At 40.2% G+C, this 13,282-nt stretch overlaps 1 protein-coding gene across 7 annotated transcripts in view; it reads left to right on the top strand.

The window, feature by feature from the left end:
- Nucleotides 1-13,282, top strand: part of astn2 (astrotactin 2) — a 1,590,397-nt gene that overhangs the window by 863,201 nt on the left and 713,914 nt on the right. For all 7 annotated transcript variants that reach the window (XM_087998521.1, XM_087998520.1, XM_087998522.1 and 4 more), the window contains one exon: nucleotides 7,646-7,812. In XM_087998521.1, the coding sequence (XP_087854647.1) occupies nucleotides 7,646-7,812 (167 nt within the window). The remainder of the gene's footprint in view (nucleotides 1-7,645; nucleotides 7,813-13,282) is intronic.

The following is a 13,282-nucleotide window of genomic DNA, read 5'->3' as shown; positions in this document are numbered from 1 at the left end:
GAACATTGCACTCACTTTGTTTAGAGGTGAATATTATGTTTTGAATCTTCTGAAGAGTGGCGATGATGAGCAGGTTGTAGTTGTACTCGAAGATTTTCAAACCTGATCCTGCTGCTCATTTCTTCTGGAACCTTCCAATTCCAGCAATCAAAGCGATGCACATTGCAGTGTCTCTCAAGGAACTCCATTGGAGTGGAGCAGAGTCAAGAGAACACACTCTCCTCATTTGTTTTTACAGCAGTAATCATTGTCCGGTACTTTTACAGCTCAAGTTGTTGAATCCATTTGGGTGAGTGAGGGATGGATATGTAGCTGAGTGGATAAGGTGGGCAAGTAAGGAGGTAGCTGCGTCAAAATCCTGAAACTCCCTTAGCTACAGCACTGTGGCAGTACCTGTACCACACAGACAGCCACAGCCCAAGAAAACAATATACTTTCTCAAGGACAATTAAGAATCGGCAAGAAATGTTGGCCCAGTCAGACAGCCACATTCCCGTGAAAGAATGAAAGCAAGTTTGGATGAGCTGGCAGTTACGTAGCTGAATGAGGGATAACTGTATCAAGAGGGTTTGGGAGTGAGTGTCTGGTAAAGTGGGGAATCAGGTTGGGATGAAATTGACTAGCCAGGGGAAGGATTGGGTTGAGAGATATGGTTGGGGGTGGGTATAAGTTGGTGATCAGTATATCGTGGTTAGGTGAGGTGGGTAGTCCGCGTGGTTGGGGTTGAGAGGTTTGGGGGAGCAGGATAGATGTAAGTAATATATTTATCCAGGGGTCAGACCAAGTTTTAATCTGACCAACATTTCCTGGCTAGCTATCCAGTTAAGTATTGTGGAACTGTCCAAAGTCTTTGGTGCTAACTCAAAGTCAAAGACATCCACATGGGCTCGAAGGGAACAGGAAATTACTCATTGGACTTTTAAACTTCTCAAGAAAATTCTACACAGGTCAGGACTTCTTCAGGGTTGAAAAGTACATCCTTCGGTCACAGCACTGGTCTCCGACAATCTAGTGATTGGAAGATTTTGTTTCTTAATGCATTTAAGAGAATACTTGATAACAAACTAATTTGAGAAATATATAGAAACACACATTAATATGGTGAGATGAAGTGAGGTGGGAGGAGGCTTGTGTGAAGTGTAAACACCAGGATAAACCTGTTAAAATCAATGGCCTGTTTTGTGCCTGTAAAGTCAATGTCAGACCACTTGCTGCTAAAATCCTCTTTGAAGTTGAAGTCTAGAAAGTGGCTGTATTCTGGATTTACTTATACAATGTCGGCAGTGGGCTTGAAGTTTTCTGGTCACCATTCGAAAATGTTTGATAAAGAGATGGTCTAAAACTGGGCAGAGTCTTATACTCACCCTATGAGTGAGGTCTGTTGCAGAATCAGACAAGGATTCCTTGAGGCCCATCTCACTGCTGAGAGCAACAAGGAGGCGATGGTCTAGTGGTGTTACCGTTAGACTATTAATCCAGAAACTCAGCTAATATTCTGGGGACCTCGCTTCATTTGGTCTATTGTGTCAGCAATTGCAGCTCACACTCTCTCTCCCCACACACATACGTATTCAGAATAATGAGAGATGTAAGTGAGTGGGCACAGCAATTACTTCTGGTGCAGGTGGAGAGGTGGCCCCAGTGAGTAATTCAACAATATAGACAGCATACAAGGCTAGTGGAATCAGGGGTCAGGATGGGTGAGAATGAGTGAGAGAAATGTTGCCAACCTCAATGAGAACATGAGCATTGGTGGGAGGTAGGTACAGTGCAGAAATAGAGGGAGTGTGAAGCATCAAAGAGAAGGTGGCACGCTGGCAGAGTGGAGAAATTGATTGACTTTCTTCCTGCGTTGCTGGGCATTCCTACAGACAGCTGGGTGTGATTTAACCGGAGTGGCATTCTCGAAGCAGGCTGGCATGGGCTGGTGTCATGGTCCTGGGCAAGAGGAAACCCCAACTCTGTACTACGCCATCCAACAGGATATTCAGGACCATGCCCGCAAAATGGGATGATGAGTTTGCCCTATCAGTAAATGTCCTTGATGAATGTCGGGAACCATGCTCTGGATTGACAGTAGTTCACCGTGTATTCAAAGGGCTTTTAAAGATGCACATGCTGGGGAGTTCTGATGTATCCTTTGAGTGGCAAGTTGCTTGAGGAATGGTAGCCATGGGAGCAGGGTAGGTAGTTAATAAGGTGAAACAAGCACAGCGAGTGTTGGAGAAACTCAGCAGGTCTGTCAGCATCTGCAGAGAGAGAAACAAAATTAACATTTTAAGTCCAGTATGGCTTCTTCAGAAAAGTTCTGAGGAGGAGTCATGTCGGACTCGAAACGTTAACTCCGTTTCCCTCTTTATGGCTGCGGCCAGACTTGCCGAGTTTCTCCAACACTATCTGTGTTTGTTTCAGATTTCCACCATCTACATTGGTTATTGACATGAGGTTGGGAAGATACAGCGAGAAAACCGACTAGACCTCCCGGTGGAAGTCCCTTCAAAAATGCAACACAACCCAAACTTGGCCAAAAAACAAAGGTAATGTTCAGGCCATGGACCAAAACACTGGCACTACATAGTCATCTTGAAAGATTAATTGTGTTTGTGTAGTACCTTTCATAACCACAGGATATCCAAAAATGCTTTGGAGTTAATTAAATATTGTAAAAATGTTGTATTCACTGTCACAAGGCAAATCCATGTTACCATTCAGCTACCACAAGAATCAAAGTAATTACAAACAGATAATTTGTTTTAATGATGTCAATTAAAAGATAAATATCAGCCAGGATGCCAGGGTGAATTCTCCTGCCATTCTTTGAAATAGTACTGTGGGATCCTTTATATCCATTTAAGAGAGTAGATACTGCTTTGGTTTAGTACTGGCTAAAAAAGACATCACTTCTGATAGTGCAGCACTCTTTCAGTAAGGAACGGGGCTGTCACCTGCATTACAGACTTGGGTCTACTGGAATGGGGTTTGAATCCACAAACCCTCTGATTCAGAGATCAGATTCCTACCAACAAATTGCATTGACATCTTGTAGTAGCTTGTGGCACAAAGCAGATATGGGACAGAAACATAATGGCACTGATGTCATGAATTGACAGCATTGATGCAAGTTGCAAAGTGTCAATATATCTATCAATGCCAGTGTATTTTTGAATGCCATTAGTGTAATTGTTAATCATTGGGAAGCAAGGGAATACAATGTTCAAATTAGCTGTTTGCTTTGCCTATATTTCCCTTCAGGCTATGGAAGTCTTTGACTAAAAATCATTAGGAAACCAGTTTAAAACATATCAACGCATGCAAACTTATTAATGAGTGGCTTTTTCTGTGTTCTGGCTGTTGTGAAAATGAATTTGCAATATGAACAGGATATGTTCTGTTGCATTGGAGCCCTCAGTCTATTTTACAAGCCTGTTTTGCAGAAAGGTTCAGCATTATAAAAACAACATGAAACCATCCTGTCAAGTTTGGATTCTAGTTTAGGTTGTTTTGGGAAGGAGAGCACACTGGTACCTTCTGGCTTAAGTGCAATATTTCACAAGAGTAGATGCAACTTTGTTTGGCATTTGCTTTTCTGCCAGGCCTGAAGGGTAAACCCACTGGAGCAAAATGTATTCTAAAACATACAATCAAATATCCTGTGGGACATAAAGGATGATCTAATTGTTGTGTAGGTGGCTGTCTCACAAGGCATTTACATCTTGGACGCTGGGACAGTATCTTGATGCTTCATTGGTTCTCAGCAGGACTGTTTGGTGCTGTCGCTGAAACAGGATGAAATATCATCGAAAACATTATTAGCCCATAATTTAGCATGCATGTGCACATCAAGAAAGTGGTATATTAAGATAGGGTCCATTTAGACTGAACATTGCATCCTTTGAATCTAAATATTCCCTATAGCCACAGCATAATTATCAATTCTTTCTGTGTTTCATTCAGGCTGGAGTTGGGGTCTCTTTTGAGATTAGCTATTTTCTTTAATATTTTTTATTATCCTTACCCTAGGCCCCATTAAATCTAACTTTGATTCACATTTTCCAGTTTCTCAATTGGATTTTAATAGCTCTAAATGCATCCAAATAATATAAATCATTGTTAGGTTGTAGGTGTCATGCTGTGCACTGAATGATGTCTGCCAGCCTATTTTTTACAGGCTGCATTTAATGCAGAGTGGTGAAGGGGTGAGGAGCTATTGGAAAGATCTGGAAAGGCAGGAACAAAAGTTTAGTTTTGAAAAGAAGTGGTTACTAAGAACCTGAAATTGTGTGTTGAACATGAATCTTCTGGAGTGACGTTAACCATTGAGTTATCATGACAACATTTATACATAGTGTGGATGTTTCTCCTTGTGGGGCATTTCAGAATAACAGGTCATAGTTTTAGGCTAAGGGTTGATGAATGTAGAATAGAGGGGGAGGAATTACATCTCTCAAAAGTTGTGAATCTGTGGAAGTCAGTACCCCAGAGGGTGCTGAATCTTGGGACATTTGAATAAATTTAAGGAGGAGATAGACTTTTAATTAGTGATAGGTTTGAAGGTTTTTGGGGAGCATGCAGAAAAGTGGATTTGAGACCAAGATGAGATCACTCATGATGGTATTAAACAGCAGAGAAGGCTTGAGGGGCTGATTTGTCTCCTCCTGCTCCTAGTTCTTATGCTTTCCTATGCTGTTATGTTAAAGATGAAAATAACAATAGCTTGTATAAGGATATTGTTCCTCTCACAAAGGAAGACAGCTTTGAGCACTTAAGTAGAATGTATTTTTATTTGATTGGCAGGAATTTTAGTAACAACTTCCATCAAGAGCTTCAAGAGGTTGTGTGCCATACAATAGGGAATAAATGAATACAATTTGTGGAAGAAATGGGTTAATGGACTTTTAGTTGTTGCCTTCCATTCTTTGTTATGTGGTCATGTCATTATTTATCTTACAGCTTCCCAATGCCTGTGGATATCTTTCTCTAACAGACTGGTTTAGTACAGTTTGAATTTTGTCTTTTGTAGAGTTTTGTTTTAATTTTGTAAACTTACTTGTACTGATTAATGTCTTTTATTTCCATGTGCCAGCATCTAATTGAAAAATGCAATTCTAATTTTAAAAGAAGTCCTTTACAATCTGTTTTAAGATCTAAAGGAAAGTTATATTGGACTTGAAATGACAACTCTGTTTTTGTATCTACAGATGCTGCCTGACCTGAATTTCCCCAGCACTTTGTTTTGATTTCATATCTCTAACATTTGCAGTATTTTGCTTATAATTCCGATGTTCAGTTTGCCTCAAAGTTAAATATGTCACACGTTCTGGGCAATTTCATTACGTATGGTTTGCTTATATATTTTTCCTAAAGGAATTACAACTAATTCTGGATTGTCAACAAACAGATTGGTCAGTGCAGATTGTGGTTCATCAGATCAAAGTCACACCTTTATTATTCATTTTTGGCGCTCATGCTTTATCCCTCACTGAAATACACTGAAATTAATTTTAATGAGTGGGTGTGAGGTATACAGTGCAACAACAAATTTTCCAGAAAATAATATGTGTCACATCATATTCTGCCAATTTGCCAGCTTCTGTTTTTTGGCTACATTGGTTTCTGCCATAACTTAATATACAGCTGAGCTTAGATTTGACATTTTTTTTCTTTCAAAGTAGCTTTTATTATAAGTGGTATAGTACCAATACAATAACACCAAACAGAAAACCTAGTTTGATTTCTTATTGGGAGATCTCATCAATGTCAGTGGGGAATAATTCAAGAAATTTGATGAGCTTTAACATCAACATTAACTACACATTTTTTGTCATGCTGTTCACTTATGAAAGGAACCAAATGTCTGATCACTCATTTAATTCCCTGCACTGTACTTTGTGTGAGACAACAGGACAAATATGTGTAACATATATGTACTTGTTATGAGTAATCTAAGCTATTTCAATATTCACAATAAGCACATGGAAACTGCTGAGTAGATTCTGTTTAAATAATACTCTAAGGTAATTTATTAATGCAAAATTAGCAAATGTTAAGAAAATGCCAAGAACACTGGCAGTACTGTGGAGAAAGAAACAGACTTAACTTTTCAGATTGAAAACCTTCCATCAGATTAAGTCTCTTTCTTCACAGTAACTTCCAGATTCTTGGATCTTTAGGATTATATACATTTGTCAGCATCCATAATATTCTGCAGCAGTTGATGATTATGTTTCTGATGTTGCCTGGGATTAGGATTCAGTCTCTCAGTTTGTGTGCTAATGGTTTGATGTCAGCTTTTGTTTCATTAATTTTCTGTAATTAGAAATTCGCTCATATGGGGCCAACTGAGACATTTGACTTCCTGCAGATGATTGTGAGGATGACATTGTTATTTATAAACATTAATATGACATAGGCAAAAGTTGCAAAGCTTCTGTTTACTTACGTGATGCTGCAAAGCATCCATGTGAACTCTGATAAATTGGAAAACTTGACAGTGCTAAAGTATGCATTTTTAACCTTGCCCTCATTCAGTAGCTTAAAAATGTGTTGCTGGAAAAGCGCAGCAGGTCAGGCAGTATCCAAGGAGCAGGAGAATCGACGTTTCAGGCATAAGGGCTGATGCCCGAAACATCGATTCTCCTGCTCCTTGGATGCTGCCTGACCTGCTACGCTTTTCCAGCAACACATTTTTAAGCTCTGATCTCCAGCATCTGCAGTCCTCACTTTCTCATTCAGTAGCCTTTCTAAAATGAGGTCATCCTTGCTTATGATTAATAAGCAATATTTTCCTCGGCAGTCGGTCATTTTAACTCAAATGCTGTTGCCTTCTCCACTTTGAAAGTGTTAGAGTATATTGTTGACACACAGGGTGGAAAATTTTTATTCTGATCGAAGAGAAAAACATAGCTACATACAAAGTTGGAGGAAATATAATTTTATAACAATCTTATGTAAATAGTTTAAATGCTACAATTTTGACGTGAAGATACAGTCATGTAATTACTGCACTTTGGCAAAAGAAACAGGCGCTCTGTCACTGGGGGAGATTTTTTTTTCAATATCAATTTCATTAACCTCCTGAGTTTAATCTCACATAAACTCCAACATACCCACAGGAAGCTGTATTATCTTTCATGAGAAGTAGTGACCTCCAATAGCTCCATTTATCTCATCCTTTTCAAAATCTTCATTCTCACCTGCAGATCCCAACCAACCTCATTCTGCATTGTCTCCTGCCCCATTTTCATTATAGCCTCCCCTCTCTGTCATTGGCACGAGAAATTTCAATCATTTTCCATAAAAACTGCAAAACACTCTTTACCAACTCCTCCCGAGGGAAATACTTCACCCCAAATTTGGCTAAAATATATATTATCTCTCATGCCCTTATCTACCACCCCTCCTTTGCCCCTTACTCCTTTCCATGTCTAATCTCCAACCGTGAAAAACTTTGGGAAATGTTATATAGGCACTAATAAAATCGGGAGTTACATTAGCAAAACCATGGTAATTCGATAAATTTGACCAGAGACATTTCCCTGTTAGTTTTAAACTGGATATGTTACTGTTTGAAATGAGTCAATGTGAATCCTTGGACAATGTTCCAAAATAACAAGTCTCAATTGCAGTTACTTTTGTCTTGTTCCAGTGTCCTGTGGGTCTGAGGCCTATGAGGGATGATTCTGGCTGTTTTGACTACACCAAAGGGATTGACTGTTCTGATGGGTTTAATGGAGGCTGTGAGCAACTTTGCTTACAACAGACAGTGCCATTGGAAGAAGACCCTTCCTCCAATAATATCCTGATGTTCTGTGGGTGAGTATAGATTTGCAGAAAACTGGCTATCATTGGTTTTGAGAAACACAAATATGATTCATCAACTTGTTCACACATACCTCCAGAGTAAGTTTGACTCGAACCGAGGTCCTTTGTCCAGAGGTAGGGACACTGCAAATGCATCACAAGAGCTTTTTTTGAAACAAGTATCAATGCAGTCTCTCAGAATTTTTTCCCAATAATTTGCCAGTTGTTAAGGTAAGAATGACTAATGTAAATTATTTTTTGTCAACTGGTGCTGAAATGTTACAATCATTTCCAGGGCAAGTAGAATTGAACCGAAATTTTCTGGACTAGAGGAAGGGCACTACCAATACCCACTCATAGCAGGCCAATTTGTAAAAAAAAACTAGTAAATTTAGCCCTTTATTTGATTATACAAAATCTGAAAACACTTCCGGTTACTGTCAAGCTAAGAAGCCGTGGTGGGGTTCACTACATATTTAACAAAACAACTTTATGTTGACAAATATGTATCCTTCAGTGAATAGGCAAAAATTGGGTTTAATATTATAAAGAAACATTGGGGTAGGTTTCCATCAATCGTCTGAGGTAGCAGGAAGAATTTTACCATTCTCTCTCCAATTTCTCGATGCAGCATCATTTCTAGGTTAAGAGATGTTAGTTAGAGCGACAAGATCAAAAGCAGTACCAGTGAAATTAAATCGGTCCGCACACATTGAATCATGAAGTCATAGAGATGTACAGCATGGAAACAGACCCTTCGGTCCAACCCGTCCATGCTGACCAGATATCCCAACCCAATCTAGTCCCACTTGCCACCACCTGGCCCATATCCCTCCAAACCCTTCCTATTCATATACCCATCCAAATGCCTCTTAAATGTTGCATTTGTACCAGTCTTCATCACTTCCTCTGGCAGCCCATTCCATACACTCACCACCCTCTGTGTGAAAAAGCTGCCACGTAGATCTCTTTTATATCTTTCCCCTCTCACCCTAAACCTATGCCCTCTAGTTTTGGACTCCCCGACCCCAGGGAAATGACTTTGCCTATTTACCCTATTCACGCCCCTAATAATTTTGTAAACCTCTATAAGGTCACCCCTCAGCCTCCGACACGCAAGCGAAAACAGCCCCAGTCTATTCTCCAGAACATGTTGCTGGCATTTACTTCCACAATGACCCAACATGATGTTTCCTGTAGTGATGGGGACCACCTCAATATGGTAGCCTCAGAGAGCCCAAAAGATAAATTGTGTGTCTTTTTTAAAACTTAGCCTGGTAAATCATTAAAACTTACCTTTTTGCTCTCCAGAAGCATAATAATCTTTCATGTTTTGTCAATGCCAGATTTCCCCCAGGGTCATGCTGGTGCCCTGTTGCCACTTGTTCTGGACCAGATCAAACCCCTTCAAATATGTCAAGGAGATAGCCTGGACCCTAACATTTATTTAAAGGCAGGTGTAAGGTGCTGTGTTCCAGATGTAGTTTGATTGGTTACATGACTCGACTTTATGCAAGACACACTTTATTCTTACTCTTCAGCTGAAATACAAACAAAAGAAAGAAGATCTAGCCTTAGTTTAACTCTGTTGGAGAACTTAACAAAATAGTAGATTATTTAACCATGAGACAACAATTGTTCCAATATAGTAGCATCCCATAAACATACCCTTAGCAAAGGCAAATTCGGTAAAATAGATTGTCTCACATCTGAATCTGGCAGCAGAGAGAACTCTTGCTTTTAGCTGAGAGAGAGAGAGAGAGAGAGAGAGAGATGGCTTCTTCAAAACCTCCACAACTATTGAAGACTAAACTTTAAACCCTGATTCTATGGGAACCGATTCTACACATGCATGCTGCTTCTATTGGTCCAACTTTAAAAGAAAACAAGTCCTCACAAGATGTTACTTTATTGACTTGGAACAGACTACTCTATACCTCTGTCTCAAGCTCGCTTCATAAATATGCAACTCTTAAAGCCATAGTATTGTCACACACTCAAACAAACCCCAGGATAATATGTTTGTGTATGCCTGAACCTGCGTACATGCTATCATGTGGATATACAGTAAACTTTGCCCCATGTTGTAAATGCCTTGACAGTGTTAGTGAGCAAATGGTATCAGATTTTTTTACATCAATTTGGAGAGAACTTGTTGATGTAGCAATACTGTATCAAGATTAAATTGGTGCTGGAAAAGCACAGCAGGTCAGGCAGCATCCGTGGAGCAGGAAAAATCAACATTTTGGGCAAAAGCCCTTAAAATGTATTAATGCTGTATGTCTATGCCTCAAAATTCATAACAACTGAATTTTCAGTGCTGCAGCTACTATTTCAGATTCTGATGCAGCAGACACTGTTGGGTGGGATAGTTGAAATCATTAAATGCTTTCTGGGTGATACTGCTACATTGACAACCTACTCTCATTATCATCACTGTGTCTGTGTGAAGACTCTCCTGGTCCCTTGGAATGAGCATCTCTCTCCTTCTGCTCACTTCCTGCAGCAAAACCTCCCGTGTTACATCACAGAACTTTAGTTCCCCTCTCTGCTATGTTCTGCCTTTCTTGTATTCAGCCCAAATCAACTTCACTCTTACAGTGACTTCCAACACCTCTACCAGTCAACATTTGAGCCTATTTTAAGAGATGGAGGCTAGCTGTAAATAATCAGTGCTACATTTACCTCAGGCTTGACTCTCTTAATGTTCTGGCCCTTGTTCTTAATTACAGTCCAACCTTTTCTTCATGCTTAAATATGGAACCCATCTATGATTGTCCCAGATGGTGGTGGTGAGCTGTCATCCTGTCCCACTGCAGTACAATTAGTGTGGATACACACACATTGCAATGAGGGAGAGAGTTCCAGGATTTCTTTCCCAGCGACAGTGAAGAAACATTTTATAACTCTAAGTATAGTGGATGGGGTACCAGTCAAGTGGACAACTTTGGCCTGGATGGTGTTGAGCTTTTAGAGTGTTGTTGGAGCTGCAGTCATCTAGGAGAGTGCAGGATACTGAATCACACAGCTAACTTGTGCTTAACAGGCAGTTGCAAAAAGTGTGGTGCTGGAGAAGCACAGCTGGTCAGGCAGCATCCGAGGAGGAGGAGAGTCGATGTTTAGAGCATAAGCTCTTCATCAGGAATGGACAGGCTTCAGGGAGAGATGCAGTGAGTTATTTGCCCAATAATTCCCTGCCTCTGATCTGCTTGTGTAACTATGATAATTATACGGCTGGTTCAGTTCAATTTCTGCCATTAAATACTCCGAGCATGTTGATTGATTGGAATTCAGCAATTGTAATACCGTTGTACATCAAGGAGAGATGGTTGGATTCTCTCTTGTTGGCAGTGACCATTATTGAAAACGTGTGTGGCATGAAAACTTGTCACTATCAGCCGAAGGCTGACTGTGGTTCAGATCCTGATGTATTTGGACACTGGTTCATTTTCCGAGGAGTTGCAAATGATGCTGAACACTTTACAATCAATCGCGAATGTCCCCACGAGTGAGCCTTTAATGCCAGGAAGGTCATTGATGAAGTGACTGAAGATGTCTGGGCCTTTACCTTAAGAAATCCCTGCACTGATACCCTGGGAATGAGATGATTACTGTTAGAAACAAAATCAATAAAATTTAGACAAGACCACCAAAACTGGAAACAAGACAATTTATTACGAACTTGCAAGCACGGGCCTCAATTGCATAAGCAAATGAAGCAAATTAGAACTTAGGTTAGTGTACAGTTATACCCTTTGAGCTGAGTGAGGTCATCTCTCCAGAATCCTAATTACCCAATCTCTCTTTTCGCCTCTCCCCATCTTTGCTCCATGCCCATTGCCCCTTTCTTTCCAAGTTGGCAATTTACCCCTTGCACGTGCTTTCATAAGGCTAAACTCTTATCTCGATGTTCCCCTTTGTAACTTCTGTCATTATCCATAGGTACATTCCATTCTTGTACATACATCTTAACAATGTATCTTTTTCGTGCTTTGCTTATATGTTTCAGTAATCTTAGCTTTTTGCTGAAACTGTTGTTTTAAACATTATGGTAAAAGGAATTATTTTCTTTCATAAATCTACATTAAAGTTAGTACTTAATTATCCATAATTATGCACTGAAAAGTAGAGATACTCTTCCCTAAATACCTGCAGAGTTAATAGTTCTCTTGCTGTACCCCTTTTCTGTATGCTTTTTCTATATCTGCAAAAACAACACTTTACCCCATTTCTAACAATTCCCTCATTTCTTTTCTTAACCATTTGTTGTTTTTGCAATCTTATTTTCTGCCCTGTTTTCACCCTATGGTGTCGAGGTTCACAATCTAGTCATTTCTGTCCTTCTAAATTTGTCTTTTTTTTCATACTCCAGGAGTAATCTGTTACTCTCTCTTTCTTGCACTTGTGAACACATTAAACCCTACCTGCAATTATTAGTAGCACATAAATGCCTAAATTCACTAACCATTTTCCCCACCCTGTCAATCTCCAGTTAACCCATCCCCATTCCCATTCCCATCCTTCATCGTTTCGGAATTCATCTCCAATTTCTCTTATATGGCTTATCTTTTTCTTTACTATTTCTGCCTTATCTTCCACTATAGATGGATGGTGTCTGGGATGAAGGTGCAACATTCTTTACCAATCAGAGCACAGGTTCCCCCTTTTTCAGCCAAAAGATAGTCTAAAGCCATTCGCTTCTGTAAAGCTGTCAGTCTTGTGGCAATCATTTCGGTGGTTATGGCCGATATTTGGGATTGAGTTTTCCCCCATTGCGCCGGTAGTATCATTAATTAAATTTTCAAGGGCATCCGCCAGTTTCTGTATTTCCACCCCTGCCCTTGTAGTACCGTAGTTTGGGAGTAGTGTCCACAGCAGACGGTCTCCTTCAGAGACCTCTCGGGTCTTACGTCTTATCCCCCCCCTCCTTTCGCAGGTTGGGCTCTATTCGGAGGTGAGGGACTATATAAGCGAGGTAACAGCAGCCACTCCAACCTTTCTGGTCTTGAAGTGTTTCATAACATATTTTTCCCCGGGAATAAATGGATAGGCCTTCAGACAGCATACCCAATATGTTCCATTTAATATTCGGGGAGTGGTCGTGGCAGTGGCTTGACTGGTATGGACACAAGATGATTTTCCTAGTTGAAAAGGTGCAGCATCATTCTGATTACAGAAACAGGTGGTATTCACTGCTCCTTTCGGTGGGGAAATTCTAAGACTATCAATAGCGCCCTGATTTTTCGGGGCTGGCCTTGGGAACCATCCCGCAAAGTTATATTTACTCCTTTCAGATCTCCACTTTGTATTATTTGAACCCACATCAAATTGTTGTATATCGTATACTTCTTTTTTTAGTGAGCGGTACTACCGAGGTGGGGATCCCAGATTCGCCATGGTGTGGGACCTCTGCACAGACCCAACAGTCGGCAAGTCCCTCTTGTTTAGCATAATTCTGGCACAGCGTAGTGAAGTGATTTTT

The sequence above is a fragment of the Chiloscyllium plagiosum genome, unplaced genomic scaffold (genome assembly GCF_037043375.1).
Source record: "Chiloscyllium plagiosum isolate Xiang-an unplaced genomic scaffold, Cpla_swu_hap1 HiC_scaffold_21, whole genome shotgun sequence".
NCBI lineage: Eukaryota > Metazoa > Chordata > Chondrichthyes > Orectolobiformes > Hemiscylliidae > Chiloscyllium > Chiloscyllium plagiosum.
This window is presented reverse-complemented; position numbering and strand designations above follow the sequence as displayed.